Source organism: Myiozetetes cayanensis, unplaced genomic scaffold, assembly GCF_022539395.1.
Source record: "Myiozetetes cayanensis isolate MyiCay16 unplaced genomic scaffold, myiCay2020 scf13, whole genome shotgun sequence".
NCBI classification, from domain to species: domain Eukaryota; kingdom Metazoa; phylum Chordata; class Aves; order Passeriformes; family Tyrannidae; genus Myiozetetes; species Myiozetetes cayanensis.
Genome location: NW_026086937.1, coordinates 3468448 through 3490289, shown reverse-complemented (window position 1 = coordinate 3490289; position 21842 = coordinate 3468448). Strand labels below are relative to the sequence as shown.

Genomic DNA, 21842 nt, shown 5'->3' with positions numbered 1-21842 from the left:
AAGGCAATCCTATCTGTGATTGGAAAGCCTGTATTTCTGTGTTGGACAGTCTCTCCTAAAATTCTCATCCTTAATGCTGCCCTTTGGGTCTGTCCATGTGTAATCCTAGCTGGTGTTGTTGGGACTCAGTTTAAACCTGAGAGTGCAGTAAAGCTCGTCACACTGCCTGCCCTGACTGTGTGTGTGGGTTTGCCTCAGGTGAGGTTCCCGTGGTCCCAGCCATCGGTTAAATATGGCAGCTGCTTTTGATGAGCATTTTCGTGCATCATGTAACGTTTTGCAGCTTTCTGGCTGCCCCCAACAATCTGCCAAGATCAAACTTCATGCTGCCCATTGATTGCAAGGGGCATCTCTAATGGATGCTCACATGCCCTGCATTCCGTGGCCCCCCTCCCCAGAAGCTCTTAGACACATTCCTGTGAGTTCCCTGGCTTGGCACTGGGCTGTCAGCTCTTGTCTGCACTGGACATTTGGGACAGATATTTACAGAGCTTTCCCTAAGTGCTTATCAGGATTGCTGATGGAACTCAGCTTCACACCTGAATTACTGTCACAAAGAGGACTTCTCAAGACTACTCATTTAAGATGTTGATACTGAGCTGTCTCAATATCATGCACAAGAGATAAACATGAATTAAACACTAGAAAGCATCCTGAGATTTGCTGGCAGTAGTTGTTTGCTTTTAAGATTCTTAGCAGTAAATAGGAAAACCTATTTTCGTTCCAGACTCAGAATTGGTGTCAATATTCAGGCCTTGCAGACAAACTGAAATGACCATTGAAAACATGAGAACCCAAGAAATAAAGATACAGGTCATGATGGGATGGTGGACTTATCTATGCAGGGAGAATTCTTACTAGTTTTTAGATAGCCTAAAGCAGAAGTATTTATTTGAGGTGACCATTACTTAGAAGTGATCAAAACCCAGATAGCCCCAATACAGTAAATGGCTGTGCATAGCTGAAAAATAATAAGCTGCAGAATACAGAGCAGTGAGTTGGGCATCACTTATGCAACAGACCATTTATGTATGAGGGTTTTTTCCCTCACAGTAGTGTGCAGTGTGAAGATGTTACTCAGACCACTAACTACAGTAGAATATAGTATTTATTTGGTCTCAAAATATTGCCACTGAGACCAGTGGATATTAAAAAAAATTCCTCCCAGTACCCAACTTCTGAACTTTAAAAAAAAAAAGCTAGATGAAGCCACCTCTGAAACACCTTTTGGTGAGACTCACCATGGAAATCACAATAGCTTCCTTAATACTATAACATATATTACAGGGAGATAAAGGAAGTTATACTTCATCCATGTGTGATAGGTTTTATTTCTTTGATGCCAGATGAAAGGAGTCTCTTTGGCAAGAAAATGGTAATCTCTTGTTGTTGCACATAGATCCAAATTGGAAATTATGACACTTCTCCCTGCTTTCCTAAAGCAAAGAAAATAATTCAGAAGCATAGGCAGACAGTGCCTTGGAGTTTTTTATGTGCTGGGTGTCTGATTCTGCTTGTCACAGCAGAAACAGAATCTCTATTTAGCAGTACAGAAAAACAACTGAAAAAAGACCCAATTCTTGTCCTCTCTGAAACCCCAGCAAAATTCCAGGAGATGAGAGATGAGATATAATAATGAGATCCATTTTTTTTAATCTATATTACTGAAAAGAACAGTCAGAAACCTGGCACACGGACAGTGTGAAATCAGAACAAAAACAAATCTAATCAACCTTCAGAGTAACTGCCCAAGTCCAAAAAAAGCAAACCAGCAGATTATGTACAAAAGGCAAGGTTACAGACGAGACCAGTCTGCTCCTTTCTGTGCCTATTGCTGTGTTGACTCGTGGGATGTTTACAGACTGACTAGGAGTGAGTGAATTGAATAATGCATTCGTCGAACAGCATAAATATTTTTGCTGCTCAGCCAGCTGGATGTTAACCAACCTATTAATATTTAGTTGATGAATATTCACCCATACAGATGTTTTCATTGGTCTAAGTGCTCTGGCATAAGTGGATAGCTCTTCTCCACACCGTATTGAATTCTGAAATGTCTGAGGAAAATAAGCATTTAAGGTGACAACGAGAAATTATCGGTGAGATTGGAAGAACCCCTTTCAGCATGTTGTTGGTATGTGGAGTAATGTGCCAGCTGTCCTCAAGCTTCCAAGGTGTGCCAAGTGACCTTAAGGGTGTGCTGGTGATAGATGTCTTCTTCCTTTCAAACCACGGCCCATCCAGTGGCTACTGATACTGGAGATCCACGTAGGAAATAGAGAAATTAGTGTAAACAAACATAGACAAGGCAGCAGTGTAAATGAGGCAGGAGAAAATAAATTTCAGGAACACATAAGAAAAAGACATGTGAGAAAATACGTGCTTCAGAGACAAATTTGCTAAACCAGGATTGCACAAGGCATAGGTCCCTACTCTGTTCTTGAAAACATGAAATTGAATAGGAGGAATTCTTTAAACTTTACTTAAAAAATTAAAAATTCTTTAAATTGTAATGAGGCGTGGTATTATAATTACTTGTTATTCATGGTAAAGCAATACTATCAATGCTAAAAGTGAGAGCCTTTTGTTGTACAAAGTGTGTCTGGAGAGTGCAAATGTTCTTGGTCTCAGTGTTTGCCCACTAAATAGAAAAAACAGGTGCAGGGTTGGAAGGAGGGCTTATGAAACATGAGGAGAATTAACACAATGATCCAAGCCAAGAAGTGGGTTGAGAGGTGTTTCCTCAGCCATATAAAGGAAAGGTAGGGACAAAAAAAATTTCTTGGGCAGAAACAGGCAGACCTTTTTCTCAGGGAAAAGCAGCTTCCTCTAGACCAGATGTGGAGTGTTGAATGCTGGGGTAGCACGTGGGTGTCAGCATGTTTTAGATATAAAAGCCTTCATCCAGGCCTCCTGAGCTGCATGGTCACCTCGTGTCAGCATGTACAAAATAACCTGCACTGGAAATCAATGGGGAACCTTCTTAGAAACGCCTTCATGTAAAACAGCAGAAGGAAAATGAAATAACTGTGTAATTTCTGTGCAGTTCTTCTCTGAAATGGAGTTTTCTCTCAAGGTAACCTCTACTTCCGTTATCACCTTCATTCTGGGCAGCTGACTTTGCCACTGCTGGTGTTTTAGTTTGTCTCTGTTCTTCCTACATTACGTCTCTCAATTTACTGCCACTGACATCAGAGTTCCAAGTGTTTTTGGTGTCATTCCAAATCCCCAAGTGGGACAGTATCCTCAGCACTTCATACACTGCCTCCTTTATTTTCTGGCATTTTATGCTTTCCCTCAGCACAATCAGTCTTTGGGCTGCCCTGTCCCTCAGCCCTGGGATGGAGAGATGAAACCAGAAGTTGCTGTAACTCCCTTAATCACTGCTGTATTACAAGAGGAGTAGAAAAGGCACTGGGGAGTAGGGGGTGGGGCAACAAGAATGTTTCTTTTATATTCTTCCTGTCTATCTGCTGGTTTGGGCTCTGTGCTTCATCTTCAGAGGTGCTGGAGCAGAGATGCCAGGACATGGAATGGGTTCTGTCTTAATCCCTCTCCTTCTGATCTCAGCTTCTGTTTATGACTCAGCCAAATGCCTGAGACTTTAACCAGTAACCGAGCCTGGAGTCTCCGTTTCAAGGGAAATCCTGGGTCCAGCGTGTTTCAGTTTACTGCAGCTGTAACCCACCTCCTGTTCACTGGTGTTTCTACTCTCTTCCTTTCCAGAGTCTAAAGCAAGCTGCAGATTAGGTCGGTCTGCATCCACGTCAGGTGTGCCTCCTCCCTCCGTGACACCGCTCAGGCAGCCCAGTGACCTTCAGCCGAGCCAGGTACCATCGTTAGCCAATCGTGAATGACTCCATGTGCTGCAACATGCCAAGTGTTTCTCACCTCTGTGTCTGTCATTTGTTACAGTAAATGGTTTTTTTGGGTCTTTGTCTTTATTTTCCGTGCGTACGTGTGCGTGCATCTGTGTGTGCGCATCTCCCATTGGCAATGAAATTCCACTGGCCGCAGCCAGCAGAATTTTCTTTGCTCTTAATTCCTTGTATCTTTTTCTGTCTTCATTCTGTAATATAAATGTAGTAAAACTGTACTGTATGAACTGGCTGGGCTTTTTATTTTTTCATGTTTTCTGTACTTTTTTACTGTCTTAAAATTTATCAAACTTTGATAAATTTAATCTATGTTTTTATGTAAATTTCTTTTAAATGTCTTGTCTAGAGCACTTACACCAATGTTTGTCAAAGACTTGTACATACTTGACTTCTGCTCAGTTATACTTTAATATTTGTGCCAGTCTCACGTTTGGTTGGAGCTTAATGCATGATTGTATGACACTGTGATTTATCACTGTCCTGAAAACTGCTCTTACAGCAAGTGATTTTTCTTTTAGTTAAGGCAGCTAGACTCTCTTCAGCTATAGACCATGTAATGCTTACAAGGACTATTAAATAGTCCACTGTAGTTATATTTATTGTATATTAGGAATCAGAAAAACTAATCAAAGGGACAACACCTCATTTTATCTTAAACAGAGATACTTTTTTTTTTCCTCATCAGAAACAAAACTGCCACATAGAAGGAAATGGAAGTGTTTGGGTTTGGCAAGTTTCTCCAGTAGAGAGAAAATGGAAAAGAAATAAAGACATGGGAAACCTATACTTACCTTTATTTCATATGCTAATACTGATACCATAACATTTTGTTGCACAGACCTGTATTATTAGTTTGACAGAACTAAGTGAGAGTGGCAACTGAGAGAAGAGGTTTGGCTTGAACATCATGTGAATGCCTTCTGTCGAAGCACTCTGGTTTCATGTCACTCGTGTGTGCGGGCCCGCACATCACTGCGTGCGTGGGGGGCTCTATGTGTGCACAAGGACACACCAACATATATGTGTTTATGTGCCCATGCATATATGTATGCACACACACCCAGGCACTCTTACTTAGATGGTGAATTTTCAGGGAATTAGTCCCCAAAATCCTGTTGAACATCAGTGAGGTTTGAGTGGAGAAACTCCCTGAGGACTGCTTTGCAATAATCACATGTTTGCATTGTCTCTAGCTAGGCAAGTTGCTTCTGTAAGGTCTTGACCAAAGTAAAGACCAGAAGAGTAAGGCTGATTTATTGACTCCAGACAACCAGCTACTTGTTAGGAAGGTTATATTTGGCCAGCCTGGTCCATACAGGTTACCATTCTGTAACCTGTATGAACTGATGCTATTGTGTTTCTTCTGAGCCCGGCTGGACACAGAGCCTGACAGAACCATGCACATTTCTAAAGCATATTTTACATAAGCAAATCACATCCATAATGGAGATTCAAAGTGACAGCCCATTTAAATAACACATCAAGTGTTCCTTCATCTAAGGAAGAAATTAGGGTAATTGCACTTCCAAAGGTTTTGAGGATCCCAGTGTTCATGTAGTATATATTTTTGATTAAATGGGTCTTACAGCACAGATGATTCTTTGCTGTTTACTCAGTGGCAAAGGCACTTTGGGTGTTTTGAAGGGATTTCAGTCTCTCCATTTATACTAAGAACTAAACAATAAGCCTTTAAAGCAGAAGCTGATGTGATAGAAGAGATAATGAGGCTCTTAGAAGCTGCAGCCAGAGTTCACTGAAACTGTGGAGGGAAAATCCACCTCAATTCATACAGAAGAAAGGAACAAAGATGATAAGAGGAATTGTCAAGTGACTGTAGGAGGGTGATCTTGTTAATTGAATAATGTATGGTATGGTCAAGACTTCATGAAAAGCAAGAAAAACTAGTGCAAGCTTTCTCTCCTTAAGTCTTCCCTTCAAGCTGACAATATCTTACAGTCCATCTATTATGTTGCCCTTTGTTATGATAACATAATTTTTAAAGGTGTGGATTTAACCTTGATTCCAGTGGAGTGGCAGAAGTCTGATCATGTCCATGGCAGATAAAAACATTACTTTGATTGTGCTCTTTCAACACCTATTCTATCTTAATGAGCAAATAATCTGTGGCGGGTGAAATGTGTTTCAAACGGCTGGGTTTTTAGCCCATCCTCAGTCTGACAGATTGTGGCATACAGGGTATCTATTTTCGTGTGCTGTGGCTATTGATTGTATTGATACTGGGTTGCTTAACCACATTGTAACGAGCAGTTAGACTTTCCAAAAGATCAAAAGGATGCACTGTGTTATCCACCTCTTTGTCGATCAGATGGGCACAGCTGACATTCATACAGGGATACAAGATCTGGGAAAGGGCAGATGACTGTTAATTGGTTTTCTCAAATCTTCATGGATACCAAACTGATGGTTTTCAGAATGTTTAATGTGGGGGAAAAAAGATTTGCAACTGAGCTCTCAAAGCCCATTGTTTTTAAAGCAGTAATTTAAGGATGTGGTGAGGATGCTTATTAACTAAAAATAGGTTTGATCTAAGGAAACCTATATTTTATTCCAATCAAATACTGGCTAAATATGTAACTACTGACTTTTAAATCCCCTATGCCTTATTTTCTTATTTCTTGTTTGCTTATTGGTGTAGGAATTGTGAGGAGTAACCATCAGTATTCACAAAACTTATTTAAGGTGTATTGATGGTAAGCATTAGAGGGATCACTTATAAATAAAAAGGGCTTATGATCAGAGAAGAATTATGTAGCTGGTCTCTGATGGACAATGCTTTAAACATTCTGTATGTAGTGTCAGAGAACAGTTACCAACATGCTGAGCCAAATAGAGAGCCTGCCATTCTGTCCTTAGTTCTGGGAAATGGGGAGAGCATTTGGAAAGAACTGGTTGCAGGAAGAAGCCTTGGATAAAATATTGAATTGTCTCGATTTAAACTGAAAGATGAACATAAGTTTATCTTGGAATTGAATTTATTGATTATGAAAGGACAAAGTTTAAGAATTTAAGGAAATAGCAGAGGAAGTCAGGTAGGAAGCTTGGAAGTGTAACATGGGAGAAGCATGAAACACTTTTGAGCTACAAAAGTAGCATATAGCTGTATTTCCTAAATGTACATCTCAATATAAATACCCTGAAGAGAGGAGTGTAAGCAGCAGAGAAGCATTCTAGAAATAACCTATTGCCTTATAAAAAAAGGAAAGAAGGAAGGAAATCTAAAAGGTGCAGGAGCAGGTCATCCTCATGTGCCAAATGTCAAACCAGCAAGGGAAGATGACCTGCCTGTCTGAACAGAGTTTTAGCTGGAATTCTGGCAAATAGGAGAGTTTATGAGGTTTGGAAGAAGGGACAGGCAACTCAGGAGGACAGGGGTGTCACGAGGTTATGCAGGGGAAGAATTAGAAGGACCAAGACCTGACTGAAAACCTAGTATGTCTACTGCCACAAAAGGCAATAAAAAATTTTCCTGTAAATGCATTGGCAGTAAAAAAAAGGCTAAAGAAGAATCTCCATCCTTTAGTGGATGGGGAAGGAATCACAGTGAAAAAGGATGGTGAAAAGGCTGAGGTACATAATGCTTTCTTTGCCTCAGTGTTCAATAGTAAGACCAGCTGTTTTCTGGGTACCAGCCCCCTGAGCTGGAAGGCAGGGCCAGGGAGGAAAATGAAGCCCCCATAATCCAAAGAAAAATGGTCAGTGAACTGCCATATCACTTAGACACACATATTAGGATAAAATGCATTTATATTAGGAAAAATTTCTTCACAGAAAGGGTTGTCAAGCAATGGAACAGGCTACCCAGAGAAGTAGTTGAGTCCATCCTACTACCCCTGCAGGTATTGAACAATGTGCAGATGTGGCAGGGGATGTGGTTTAGTGGTGGACTTGACCATGTTGTATTAATGGTTGGACTTCATTATCTTGAGGCATTTTATAACCTAAGTGATTCTGTCATTCTATAAAGGTTCTCTGGTGTTCACAGAAAGCTTACGGGGAATGGAAAAATATTCTAGAAAGTACAGCAAGTTGTATCTTAGAGATAAGAAATGTCTGACTAACATTAGAGATAGTGAAAGTCCATCTGTGTTTGGCCTTTATATGGAAATGAAAACAGTCATTTTTAGCCGAGTAACAGTTTTCTGTAGCCATCTAAGTGGGTAGAGAACAGTAGAATTTAACCACATGTGAGGTTTATAAAGCACGTGGTCCACAGATACCCCAATAAATGAATCCTCACCTTTATTACTGGAGCCTCTGTGTTGGTGCCTGAGACTTCTGTACCAGGCATGGTCAGGTGTTTGACCCTGCAGTGGTAAATGCTCAGTCCTGTCAGGGCACCCCTATAGTGAACAAAACAGTTCACCTGCGTAAAGCAAGCAGGATTTGGAGTCACAGGCATCACTGGGATAGTTTTCTTGGCATCCTGTCATTCTTCACATCATCACCTCAGGGTAACAAAGGATTGCATCCTGTCGATGGGCTCAGACATCCCTGTTGCACACTGGATTCGTGTGCACTCAGCATGTCTGTCACAGAAGAAGAAAATGTTTCAAGCAGAGCTGGGCTGTGGAGGTCCCTCTGCTGGAGAGCAGAGCATCTCACATCCAGAGTTCTAATGTACATAAAATTATCTCTAGGTCACTGCCATGCTTCTCTAAAACAGTCTTTAGCACAGCAAAAAAAAAAAAACAACTTGTTTCCATTTTAAGAAGAAAAAGAGGTGATATAATTATCTGGATTTTTTTTTTCTGCAAATGAATTTGCAGAAAGTGAGGTTCATTTTCATTAAGATGTAGACAGTGATTGGAAAATCCCTTGTACTAAGCTGCATAGCAGCACAGTAGTGCATGCTTATAACAAAGATCCATGACCTGAAGGAAAACACATGCTTTGAAAACAAAATTGCTGATAGCTGGAGTTTGGTATTTAAGCTTGTCTGCAAAGCAGATCCTATTCCCAGACGGATTTCTACAAATCTGTCTACCTTATCTGCAAATGTGCAGCCTCTCTTCATGCTGCCTGTGAGTTGTTTGCCTTTCAGTGGCCAGACAGCACTGTCCTTTCCTGAGGTATGCTATCTAAATTCTGAGGGTGTGTATACCTCTTAAGGTCTGGTGTCTTCTTGTGGGGAAAACTGGGCAGTGATATCTAGCTCCAATTTAAGCAAGAAAAGAAGATTTAAACTTCACAGTGATGATCAAAGTAAAATCCAGAAGCCATGCTGAGATTAGAAGGAATAACTCAGAAGAGGGGATGAAGGTACATGGACAGCTATGAATTAAGGAGTTTCAACGTGCATTGAAGGAATGAAGAAAAAGCTAAAAAATATATCAGCATCAACATTGAATTTTTTTATGGCTTATTTAAAAAAAAAAAAAAAGAAGTGCAGCTCAGTTCATTACTTCTCTGGTATCTGCCTGAGCTCTCAGAAAGCTGAGATAGCACTTTTCTTTCCCCATGTGACCTACCTACTTTTGAGTAGTCTAAATCAGGGGTATAATACAACTTCCCCATAGGTGGTAGGAAGAGAGGTGCCTGCAGAGGGAATTACCTGGCTAAACCCTCAGTGAGCTGCTTGTCTGTTCCCTTAGACAACCTGGTAATTCAGTTAATTAACCTGGAAAGCTTGTTGGGATCGTTCCTGCTCTGTGTGTGTTAGAGGCTTCTGGACAGATAACAGTCACTGCAGTTTCCATTGCAGGTTTGTAGGCATTTATAGGTTTTCACACTCCATCCATAGGCACTGGGAGAAAGAGTATGAATGTGGCTGGTCCTGCTGAAAGGTACTCTGAAATTACACACTTTTGGCACCTTCCTGAGGAAGGGAGGGAGGGAGGGAGGAGGAGGCTTGCTCCAGACTCCTTTATTAAATCCCAGTTCTTCCACACAACAGCTTAGATAACATTTTGCTTAAGACTCAGTATTTTGGTGTCAACTGAAATGCAATCAGAAGGCACACAATTCATTGTGAAAAAAATTCTAGCATTAAAGCTGATGTGAGGCCTTCGGGGCAACTATTCTTTGATTTTGTACTCCAGCAGAAAAATCCCAAACACCCATTCTAATTGTTCAATTTTAAAACAAAAGCATGATGGAAGGGAATTACAACAAAGAGAAAGCTGAGATACATATTTGGCTGCTTTCCACATGCATCAGTAGAGCAATACATTGTAGTTTAAGTGCAGTTTAAGGTTATTGTAAGAAACATACAAAACTTTGGAGGAATAATTTAAAATGGAATTTTGACAAGTACTGAGCATTCTTCAGCAACACAGCTATGTATTTGTCTCACATCTAAGTTAATTAATAACTGTGTTGGGTCAACTAAGTATCACAAGCCCAGCTTGTACTGTCTCCAGCCTTAGTTGTGTATATAAAGCATATTGTAGTCTTTGTATGCCTTGTAAGCATTGTGGTCACACGGTAATTAATGAATGCAAGGAGGGGAAATTGTTACCATTATGGCTGTAATTATTTTTGAAGGCACCTAGACAAAGTACTTTTCCAACGAATTGACATTATCATGCTTTAGTGGGCAAATGTGCATCTGAAAGCGAATACTCCGTGAGCATAAACAAAGCATCTGTGCTCTTCTATTATTCTCAGCTTAAAGTTGCCATTTTCCCCAGCAGTAGTGTACAAGAGTTCAAAGAGTCAGCAAACACCCTGCAGTTGTCAGGCACTGTAGCAGGGCTGGGTTCCTGGCTGCTGCAGTTAATGAATTCTGCTGCTGAAAAATGAGCACCTGTAAACCAAGATTCACTGTTTCGTATCTGATCACAGGAGCCTTTTTTTTTAACTTTCATTATACAAAAGAAACACAGTCATTGCAGGTAGATGGAGAACTCTGTGGAGGAAAGTACTCCTCCGTCAAGTTTGAGTACTAGGGAAATGGCAACACAAAAAAATAAGGTGTGCTAATAAGAGAATTTGTATGTGTTACATAGCGTGAACCCATGTCAGTGCCCAGTATTGTAAACCTTGGCTCGATGCACTCCTTGATGAATCTCAGACTGGAACTAGCTTCAAACTCTAGTGATTCTGCTGTTGTAGTTCTTGTAATGCACGAGGATTTGCAGTGAAAGAACCATCTTCTGTCATACTTGCTCTCTTGACCAAAGGGAAGAAAGATCCCCATGGGCTGCTGGTTAAAGATCTCAGGGGGCATGCAGTCCCAAATTTGCATTCAAGGGAAATATCTAGCTACTGTGCTAATTGCCACTCTGATATGACTGCCCCTCTCTTCTCCTCTAATTTTCCAAAGTTCTGAAAGTCTGTTGTGTGTTTTGGACATAGAATAGCAAAACATATGAAACAATTCATGGAACGGTGGCAATCATTTTCTTCTCCCTGTGTGTAAATGCCAAATGTTCCCCTACAAGCCAGTGCAATGCCTCTGAGATGTCTGTTTCTGTGCTCCTGGAGCCAAGGTTATGGTTGCTCCTTTTTGATACTTGATCTTCTTCTTTATTCAAAATATATGTCCACTATGTGGGAAGAGTCCCATAGCACTCACTCTGTAATCAGAGCCCCATGGGGTTTTGGTCTGGACTTTCTATACACTATTTATTACTTGAGATGGTAGCTTCTATTTTTGCCTGAGAAGCTATTCACTTAATGGGACTTAATTGCTCCTTATGTTTAACCATCCCATTTAATAAGGCTTGGGATAGTCACTGGATCCAAAACCTTCTTAATGTTGGCCACAAGGATCTACCACAATAATGATTGCAGTGCTGTCTGAGAGTCATAGTCATAAAGTGTTGGTAGGCAATATGTGTGGAACAAAGACTGTTCTTACCCCAAGGATTTTTAAGGTCAGTGTAATAGATGAGAAAGCGGTTGCAGGTGGGAGTAGACTGGTAAGTGTGTGAGTGTCAGGGATTGGTTAAGGTTTGGTTTCTGTGAAATTAGAAAGTGCAAAAACTATTTGCAGTGCAATCTGCTGTATCTGTGCAGTGATATTACATTATTTGTCACTAGTACGATGAAATGCATTTGAATGTCTAAAAGTGGAAAACCAGGAACATTTTATGGGACACTTTGCAAATGTTGTCTCTCTCAAATGGCCCTCTCATGGAGAAGTCCTGCTCCTCCAGTGGAGAAGTCTTTGGTGTCTGTGTAGGCAAAGAAAAAGGAATGTGGACATAGAGTGATTCTTGTGGATGCAAGTTTTGCAAATAGCTGGGAGCAGGGAACTCCTCTGGGTCCTACCTGGGAGGATGGACAGCCACTAAGGGGTACAGAAAGAAGCCCCTGGCACAGGCACTTCACTGATGGGACAGGGGCCAACTTTTACCTTGAGATGATGTCTGGATTTGACCAGTGTGTGGCCTGAGCGTATTTGAAAACCTGAATCACCCAGAGCCGTAGGATTTTACTTTCTTGTTTAGGCTGCATGTTCATAAGAGTCAGGAATGAGTCACACTGACTGCCACGACCTCGCAAGAAGTGCCAGGGCATGAGGCATGAGCTGTGTCCTGCAGCATCACACTGCACAGCTCTGAGGAATTTGCACTGCCAAGAATCTGTTAGACTTCCAAATACGCTTTTGTGCCTTTCTAAAGTGCAGCAGAGCCCCGTGCCCACGAGAGGGAGCAGTTGGATTACTTTACACAGCTCTGGGGTTTTCCCTGCAAAGACAAATCTCTTGCACACAAAAGCAAAATTCTGCTGTCGTCAGTCCAGCTAAGTATTCTGTCAACATTTTGGATGAGAGCAACAAGAAGAATGTTAATGCTTTGGGGAAGGCTCCACATTGCATTGTGTTGAGTTTCAGCTTGAATCTGGTCTTACATAATCAGTGCATGGGTCCAGAGCAGTGCAAATGGTTTCTAAATATGCAAACTGCAAATAAAGAATGCTTATTAAAAAAAAAAATAAAAAAATTTAAAAAAAGGAGTGAAAATAAAATGCAAACCTCGAAGCAGATGGAATTGCCACATCCATCATCCCTCACGAAGCAAATGTGTCAAAGCTGTCTCTCTGCTAGCAGACAAGTCTCCTGTTGCTGTCCCAGCATCTTTTCTTTTCCCATTCAGCTGGGTTGGTTGTGCAGAAGAAGCAGGTCAATGCATTGCTGGGTCCTGTTTTGCTAAGACTCTGATTTAAGTGCCTGCCCAGCAGCCTCACAGCACCAAAGCAGCCTCTGCTTCCCAGTGCAGGGAATGCCAGGCAGAGTTGGATCTGAGCATGTGCTGCTGTTGTGGTTGGTCTCAGGGCCCAAGCTTGGCTTTGGTGGCTCTGTCCTACTCCATACAGCTCAGCAGCATGGTGTTCAGGCACAAAATAGATGTGTTGGAGAGAAGCAGTAATGGGTGAAAGCAGGTCAGCTGTAGAAAACATAATGCCACAGCACGAGGGTGTCAGACATGGAAACGGAGTGACCGGTCTCTGAGCACCAGACCGTCACAGAAGTTGTTGAAACCTTTCAAATATAACAATATTCTGACAAAGAGTGAAAAACAGGATTTATGAGGTTTTCACTTCCTGCTTTCACTACTGTCTTTTATCAAGTTGTGTCTCAGACTGGGAGTTACAGTTTCTTTAAAAGACACAGGACAGGCAAAGATCTCACCTGCGTGGTCTGTGGTTTCAGGGGGTTGTTGTGTTGCTCCTGTTTTTGGTAGAGTTGAGATGGTGTGTTTCAACACTTTGAGCAACAGAGAGATTTATGGGGACAGGTGCTGCAGCCAAAGCAGCACGATGCAGGTGGTTATTCCCTGGAAGGTGACATACCCTCTGGAGCCCCTGGAGGTTGGTGAGAACCGTGTGCCTCTGGAGCCTCAGGGCTCGAATATGAGGCAACAGACAAGCATGACCTTTCTTTTGAGAGTCAGACTTGAGCACAGGCATGCAGAGTGGCATACACAGAAACTAGTAGCTAATATTTCCGATAACATACTTATGCAGGTCAATGAGATGGAGAGATACATGCCTTGAAAATCTTGCATAACCATTGGCCAAGTGTGCCTGAGATGTGACTCTTCAGCTTAGTGAATCAGTGTGACCACTGTCCTGTCCTGTCCTGTCCTGTCCTGCCTACTACAAGAAACTAGAAATTATTTGGAACTTCCTAATCTCATTTTTAGCGAATCTTACAGTGTTGTATATGATTCTACTAAAAATAGGTAACAAGTTGCAGTAATACTAAAAAAATATATAATGCCATTTATGTGAAATAATTTCAGTCCAAATATGAATAAGTTGCCTATAAAGGAATTTAATTCAGTAGCATTCCTTTCTCTTCAGGGAATCTCTCTTTAAGGCATTTCTCATAAATTTACTTATTCTCTCCTAAAACTTGTAAATTCACTTCAAAACTTGTTCTAAGACTTTTGTGTGCAAACAATTAGTTTAGTCACAGCACCAGAACAATAGCAATTGCTAAGTTTATTTCAAATGGTCTTGCAACCACTATTGAAGACATTGTGCCTTGGTTAGAAAATTATTTAAAAAAAAACCCCAGAAGCATGCAATTTCCTTTTTCCCCCTCCCCTTTTCTGTGTGTATTTATGTTTAACTCAGGGCAAGAATTTTATAATATTCTTAAAGGAAAAGATAGAAATAAAAATGGCATGAATTCATGAAAGCATGGGTTTATATATAGGCATTCTCTGTAAATGAACCATTCTGTATCCTAGGTAGAACAACCTTATTTGTCTGCTCATATGCATTTCAGTTGCCTCCACGCGCTCCCACTTGTCCTCCTTTTTTTTTTTTTTCGTATATGAACTGAATGTACTGTACCACGTTCCTGTTTGAACTGCGTGTGCCTGACGCATAACCCGTGGCACAGAAGGGCCAGTTTGTCCCCACCGTCTGCATTCGGTCACAAACCATCCCAGCTGTGTCCTCATGGTTGTCACCACCTCACCAGACTCTCTCGGTGTTCGTGTAGCCTTATACAGTATATTGCACTTACTGTACCTGTATAGTATCTGGTCTGTATACTGTATGCACATAAATATGTATATTCACTCATGTATGTATGTATAGTTCGTTTCTATATCTCTGTATATGTACGTGTGTTTGTTCATGGTCTTTCACTAGAAATGTGTGGCTACTCATATACATTACGTGTATGACAATTATAAAAAGGTGTGAATGCCAGCGCCCACTTTTGATAACCCACTTTTATTCTCATTTTGTCTTGTTAAACAATGAAAATAAAAACATCACGTATTTTAAGTGACAACTTTAAAAGGATTGTTGTTTTCACTAACTTTAAGGTTTCTAGTTTTTCAGAAAAATTGTTTGAACAGATTTCAAAATTGCGAATGTGTTGGTGTTTCTCCTGACAGTTTTCTGTAGTTGCAAAATATTTGGTAACAGCCCACTCTGTGTAGTTTTGGTTCTCTGCATCTTATGCTCTTCAAGTGCTCCAAGGTTTAGAAATGCCCTAAACCAGATGGACTTCTGTGCTGCAAATCCCATCTCTGTTCACATGAGGGACTTGCCATCAATCTAGGGGGTGAGTCGTGTCTGTGACATCTTGCATGATTAAATACTGGATATAGAAGGGCCTTAGGCTGGAAAGAATGTTTTCTTCAGTGCAGGTGAGCCTTAGGAATGGATAAAACCACCCAAATTTATTAGTCCATTTTATGGGAGCATTACAGACGCTTTTTGTCAGGCCTCTTATGCTTTGCAGTCCACAGTAACATATAATTGCCAATTGATTAGGCATTTATTAAAACAGCTAACAATCACTTATTAGCCCTTTGTAAAATTAATCACCACACAGCTGTATGGAGGCTCAGTTATCTGGTGGGGAGGCAGCAAAGCTCTGGTTTATCTTACATAGCAAAATATCTCTGTAAGTCAAAGGGGTGACTGGTACATATTTTCCAGTTGAGCATGTGTTTAAGTTATTCAGTGAACTGGAGCTTAAATGATCATCATCTGTGTTTCTCTGTGAGACCTAGGACTGATAAATTTGCTCCCTTTACAGTTAATATTATCATTGTACTAGATGATTTAGTCTCGGTGTGGATTAAGTTACTGCAGCAGAGTGGCAGCAGCTACTCAGAAAAATCTCAGAAGACAGATCTTTATGCAGGAAATACTGAGAAACTTGTAGGATGGCAGAGACACTGTTAGGAAGAGCCTTCACCCCAACTGAAATTGCACACTAGAAAATTCTTTACATTTAAAGTTGCAGGGTTAAATTCTGACTTCACTCAGGTCAACAGCAAATTCCCATTTCACTCATAAGCTGTAACTAGAATGTCCAAGGAATGCTTTTCCTCCACAAAACATAGGATGGAGAAAGGACATATTCCACTGACTGAGCTCAGAGTTTATGGGCCAGTGGTCTGATCACGAGTCTTTGCAAATCGGTGGCAATTCGTGGACTCTTTGATTCTCTTGGCCCATCTTTTTTTTTTTACAGTCTGAAAAAGCACGTTTGCTGTCTAGGGTTTCTAATCACAGTTGTATAATTCACAACAGAAAAGAATAAAAAATGAGAAAAGACAGCAGTAATATGCATTTTTAAAACTAACATTGGTGAGATCATGGCTCTTGCTTGAACTCTGCACCAAAATTTAAAACACAATTATAATCAGAGAAAAGCAGTGGTTTTTTTGCTGGTTGACAGTTTGTCAATCTCTTTCTTTTGAATCCCATTTTCTAAAGCATGCAGATACCAGTCTGAGTCTCTTGCCTGTATCTCAACTATTTTATGTGTCAGGAAGTCATGTCAATATTAGATTTGGGTACTGTATTATTTAACCGTTCCTGATATAAATGAAGTTGCATGATCTTGCTGTGAGGTAACATCAGATGTGGTACTTCATACTGAGGCAACGTCTTATATCTTTGATTTCTTTAGAAACTCTCTACAGTTTTCAACTCTAGCAACTGTTGATTAACTGAATGCGAAACTCGAGTAAGAAATTAATCATTAGTGGAGATCTCTGTGTTTTAATAATGTTTTTATGCATTTTTAGAAGGAAGATGCAACCCCCTACAAAAATAAGATCAACTCTGTACATTCAGTGTTGGTTTTAGTCATGTTTTCCTGAACTTTTTTCCCCTCTGTACAATCAGGACAATTTTTGAGAAATGGCATTTAGTCTAAGAAAATGATTGACTCAATTTCACCATCCAAAAAGGAGAAATGGAAGAGCATATTTCAGAATTTCTCATCTGTAAAGCAACTTTAAGTAATGAAACTTCAAAGTAAAGTAACTTGGAGTGCTGAGGCATTTTCCCTCTGTATATTATTCGCTAATTTTATATTTCTTTTATTTTAAAATTGTTTTCTTGACCGTTTTCTTGAAAATGCTAGATAAATATTCAGACTTAGGTGCTTTGCTGGTAAACTGGTGTGGTGAAGTTCTTCATCTGTCCCAGCAGTAAAAGTTAGTTAAATCTTGGATTCCAGTACTGACTTAGTAGGAACAGTGCTGAAGCTCATGTATGTGTTTTAGCTTGGAAAAAATGAGGTCCAATATAACAGGGAAACTAATGGAATTTGTGATGTCACCACATGTCCCGTTTTTGTAACTTTAGGATTGGCCTCAATGTCCACTTTCTCGCATTTCTTAGTTCTTACAAAGTCAGGGTCTTGTTTCCATGCATTTTCCCTCTTCCATATTCAGTTTTTGGGCCCTTCCTGGTAGAAGCAGTATCTAAAGAATGCACCCTGCTGCCTTCAGCTCCCTTGCACGTGAGAGTTTTTGCAGCCTGCAGAGGTTGGATCCAGAGGAGAAAGGATCTCTCACCTCTCCACACCACCCCTCAGTGCGAAGGGGAATGGGCTGTTTATCTCTGCATGAGATGGTTTGGAATCTGGCAGTTTTCCAAAATTGTCAGATTGAAAGTAAGAAACCCTAATTAACAGATGAGTTGTGCTGTGGACGTGGTCACTCAGCCATAGGCAGGGCCAGCTGCAGTGGTCACTGAGGTCACTGCTCAAACCATCCTGCTGTTTGAAGTCTGGTTCAGGAGCATTTAAGCACCCATACCTTAACCAGCAGCCTCCAGCACGAGGAAATGCTGGAGAGACAGGGTTAGTAACCTTCCAAGGAAATCTGGGACGAGAGTGTTACCCTGAAGGTGCTGCACTGCAAAATGCAGTACACAGGAGATCCCTGTATCACTGAACTCTAGCAAAGTATCTGTTCTTTGTCCCTCCTGTGACTGAACTGATACAATACTGAATTTCCCTTTATGTTTTGCTGGGTTACTTGAGTTCTGCATTTATTGTTTAGCACAGACATAGATGAAGCTTTGATTTTTCATGAGTGATCTCAATAGGAATGCACTTTGTGATGATCCACTGCCTAATTGGGATGTATGAGATGATTTTACACAATATCCTCAATATCAATTACTTTACAGGTTCTTATTTTGAATGTACTAGCATTTCCAGAGTGTGTTAACAGTGATAAAGCAGTACATTTCAGGAAGTTGTTTGGTGTTTTAAAAAAAAAAGCTTAGATGAAAAGAATACATGTTTCCAAATAAGATAGTAACGCAAGGTCAGGAAGATCTATATCTAGACTGATTGCCAGCACAAAAATGGAAAGCAGAACAGTGAATTTATCATTTCAAATTTGCTTTATTGGTAGCCTCAGCAAAATAATCCGAGGGTTACTGGAAAACTCAAGGCACAGGAGTGTGTGCAAGGCTGGTTGTGTATAAAGTAGCTGTGACATTTAGTAATTGGAAGCAATGAATCATGAAACTGGAGGTCTGGAATCAGAGGTGTTGAAGGTTTGCTAGTCATTTGCTAATTAAATTTTAGGATAAGTGTTAATTGCTCATAATCTTGAATCTTTGGGAATTCCTGGAGTTCCAGAGATTCTTGTCAATCATTTTTAAGTGGTGGGCCATGGAGTGCAAGACAATATAGTCAGGTCTTTTAGTTCTGTGTTTGAAAAAAGGTGTTCAGAGTTTTTTTATGATACTGTATCATGTAATTACATTAAGTGATAGTGTAGTTCTTATAGGGACTCTAGTTTTATAGTTTTTACAGGGACTCTTTTCATTTTTTTCTGTAGTAGTATCATTTGAAATAAAAAATATTTCCTGAAGTTTAGAAACTCGGAGTAATGTAAACCAAAACATTAAACGCAGGAATTCAGAAGTTACAATAGCCCTTAAATGTGCTGTTACATGAGTTGAAAAGAAATGTGTCAGTGAATTCTTTTACTGCTAAACATACAGGGTAGGATTACAAAGTGCTCTTCCCATCCATTTTGTAAAAAATTAAGATTAGTGTGCTGGGGAAATGCTTTCCCATGAGGGAAAATAGAGATCTTACCTGTGTCCCTTAAAAAGAAAAATTTGTGAAAGGTTGGAAAGGGCGGTTTGTGCAGTGCTTAACACCTTGTGTGTGCTCTTGTGCTTGTGATGCAAGTAGGTAAATGCACAGGATCATTTGATCTGGTTGCTGGCTTCTTAGGAAGCCTTCTAGAAAACACCAGAGGCACTTGTAGGGAAGAATTTGCAGTTACACTGTCCACTGTCCCCAGGGAGCCTTACCATGCACTCCCTGTTGCATGGAGAGTGTCTGCTTTCACAGCTCACCTTGCACACCCCATGTGTTCCTGAACATAGTGTTACTTTTAATAAGCTCTGTATTAATAATCAATTGTTGTTTTGAATTTGACAGTAACAGGAGAATGGGTTGGCAGTGCCGAGCTGTATGAACAACTCACTATCCTGGGCCAAATTATGCTGTCTTTCGTGTCAGTATTACTCCAGAATAACTCTGTCAGAGAGAGAGAGAGAAATGACTGCAGCTTTAGCTTGTAGTTCTACCCTGATTTACTGACTTTTGCAGCCATTGGAAGTAACAACCTTCAACAGCAGTGCAATCGTTATAGCTCACGGTTAGCAAAAGAAATCTTGTCCAGCGTAATTTTCCAAGCGCCCTCTCCTGAAGTCTTTTTAAATCATTTTTAATTGAGGTTATTTTTACTGTTCATTTGAACAAACTGTAGTCAAATTCTTGGACCCAGGAAAGTCAGCCGGTACATTCCTGTTGGCTTCAACTGGGTGAGGATCTTGCTGCTCAGATTTTTCTGAAACCTGATTCTGGCTGAACTCCTTCCTGCCTTGGACAACTCCCCTTTTGTGAACGTGTGCTAAGAGGACCTCCACGTCAAGCTCAGAGTATCAGATAGCAGATCATGAACTGTTGCTCCTTAACATAGCCCTCCACCGCTTGCACCCGTGGCACACGACTGCCTTCTAGGAGTGGGATTTCACACCCTCCCAGTGGAAATACCTTACCCAGCCAGGGGGCTGGGAACCATCTGCACCACAGAAAGTGCCGTCAAGAGTTTCAGTGGGAAGGAGAGTTTGGAAACTCCTGTCTCAGAGCAGGCGTGAGGGAGGGAGTACCTTTTCCTCCCAGAGGATGGTAAGTGGCTTTCAGAAAGCCTTTCTTCTTCACTTGCTGTAGCCTGCCAAAACAAACCAGCATGCTTGGCTCTGCTGAATGATGTGTAGCACTGCACACAGATTGCACTGTTAAGAGACCGCTTTGTTTACACATCCAGGAGACATTTCTAATAATCTCCTCCAAATGTTGCTGCTTTTTCTTTTATTTCATTGTATTTTGCATTCGTTGTAGCCTCACATCAGCTGTTGGGCTTTAATTTTATCTGTGATATGCAGTTGTGACGAAGGGAAGGGTGTTTGTATATGACACCCGTGACCACATATGTGTGATGCAGTTTTTCTCGTTCTTCAAGAGTCAGCCCCTCTACCCATCCAACAGGAGGGGGACATGCTCATGAGGGCCAGAAGTCAACAGCATCTCCCTCAGCCCCATAACCTCTGGAATTTCAGCACAGTAAGTGGTAACCTGCATAGTAGGAAAAAAATTATGAAAGCGAAAGTGAATTATGGGGCTCTCCTATTGGCCAGAGCTTTCTATTTCACCTCAGACAAACCAACAGCATTAAAACCAGGCCAGCCAAGAACTTAGCAGCCAAAATGTCACGAGGAGAAACAGCTGAAGGGGATATGGTGTTGTGGAAAGTCCTCATCTAAGCTATAGTGGAAGATATTTTTTTAGGTCATTAGAAGTTCACATGCCACAAAAGAAGCCCCAGAGCATGAAATATCACGTGGCCACTTCAAATGATAAAAAAATTTTCCCAAAATGAGTGAAAATTGACAACATTTTCTAACTTAGTGACTAGTATTAGGGATGCATACAATATTTCAATATTTCTTCTGCCACATAGCATTTTTAGCAGCACATGTTTCCACAGGTACCTGTGTGAAAAATTACAGTGCGCCTTTCAATGACAGGTTTCCTGAAACACCTCTTAGCACTGGGAATTAGCATGACTTTATCCTCCCTACTGTTCATGCTGGTGGCTTGATTTGGAGGAGCAGAATTGCTCCCATCACTTGCTCTTCTTTTGTCTCCTGCCTGCCTGGTTTACAGGGCTAAAGTTGCATGGGGCTTGGTTTGAGACAAGAGGATGTGAGTGGGACTTATGTAGCACATACCATGTTTTTACTAGGAGAGAACATTATCTATTCACGTATTTATGTGGCTATTTATGTCACACATAAGCAAGTAAAATTTTTCACAGCTAAGAAAGGGGGTCCCGGGCCTGGTGCTCAGGCTCTGGTGCCCACTCTGTATTTTCAGTCCTGCTCACTGATTTTTCTTTTCACAGCCCTCATGTTTTTCATTTGGAGAGGCTATGCTACATGGAGTTATTTGGTTTATATACAACTTAAAGGTATCACCATATTTTTTTCAGTAGCATCCTTGTGTTCAGGAATTTACACAGACCTGCTTGCTCACTGTACCAATCCACTTTGCCTGGTGCTCCCTATAGTGATAGTCCAGTCCCTGAAGGGCCAGAAACTCTGATCTCATATTGTGAATAGTCACCCACAAAAAGATACAAGATGCTTCCTACACCTGGTGACCACAGCTAACTGCTACGAAAAGCTGTGTCC

General features: G+C 40.8%; 1 protein-coding gene across 4 annotated transcripts in view; it reads left to right on the top strand.

Moving 5' to 3' along the window:
• The window catches only part of NYAP2 (neuronal tyrosine-phosphorylated phosphoinositide-3-kinase adaptor 2), a 130425-nt gene that overhangs the window by 99454 nt on the left and 9129 nt on the right, over nucleotides 1–21842 (top strand). For 3 of the 4 annotated variants that reach the window (XM_050308617.1, XM_050308616.1, XM_050308618.1), the window contains exon 6: nucleotides 3727–3830. In XM_050308617.1, the coding sequence (XP_050164574.1) occupies nucleotides 3727–3830 (104 nt within the window). Of the gene's footprint in view, nucleotides 1–3726; nucleotides 20278–21842 lie in introns of all 4 variants that reach the window. The other variant, XR_007627989.1, reaches the window with a different exon arrangement.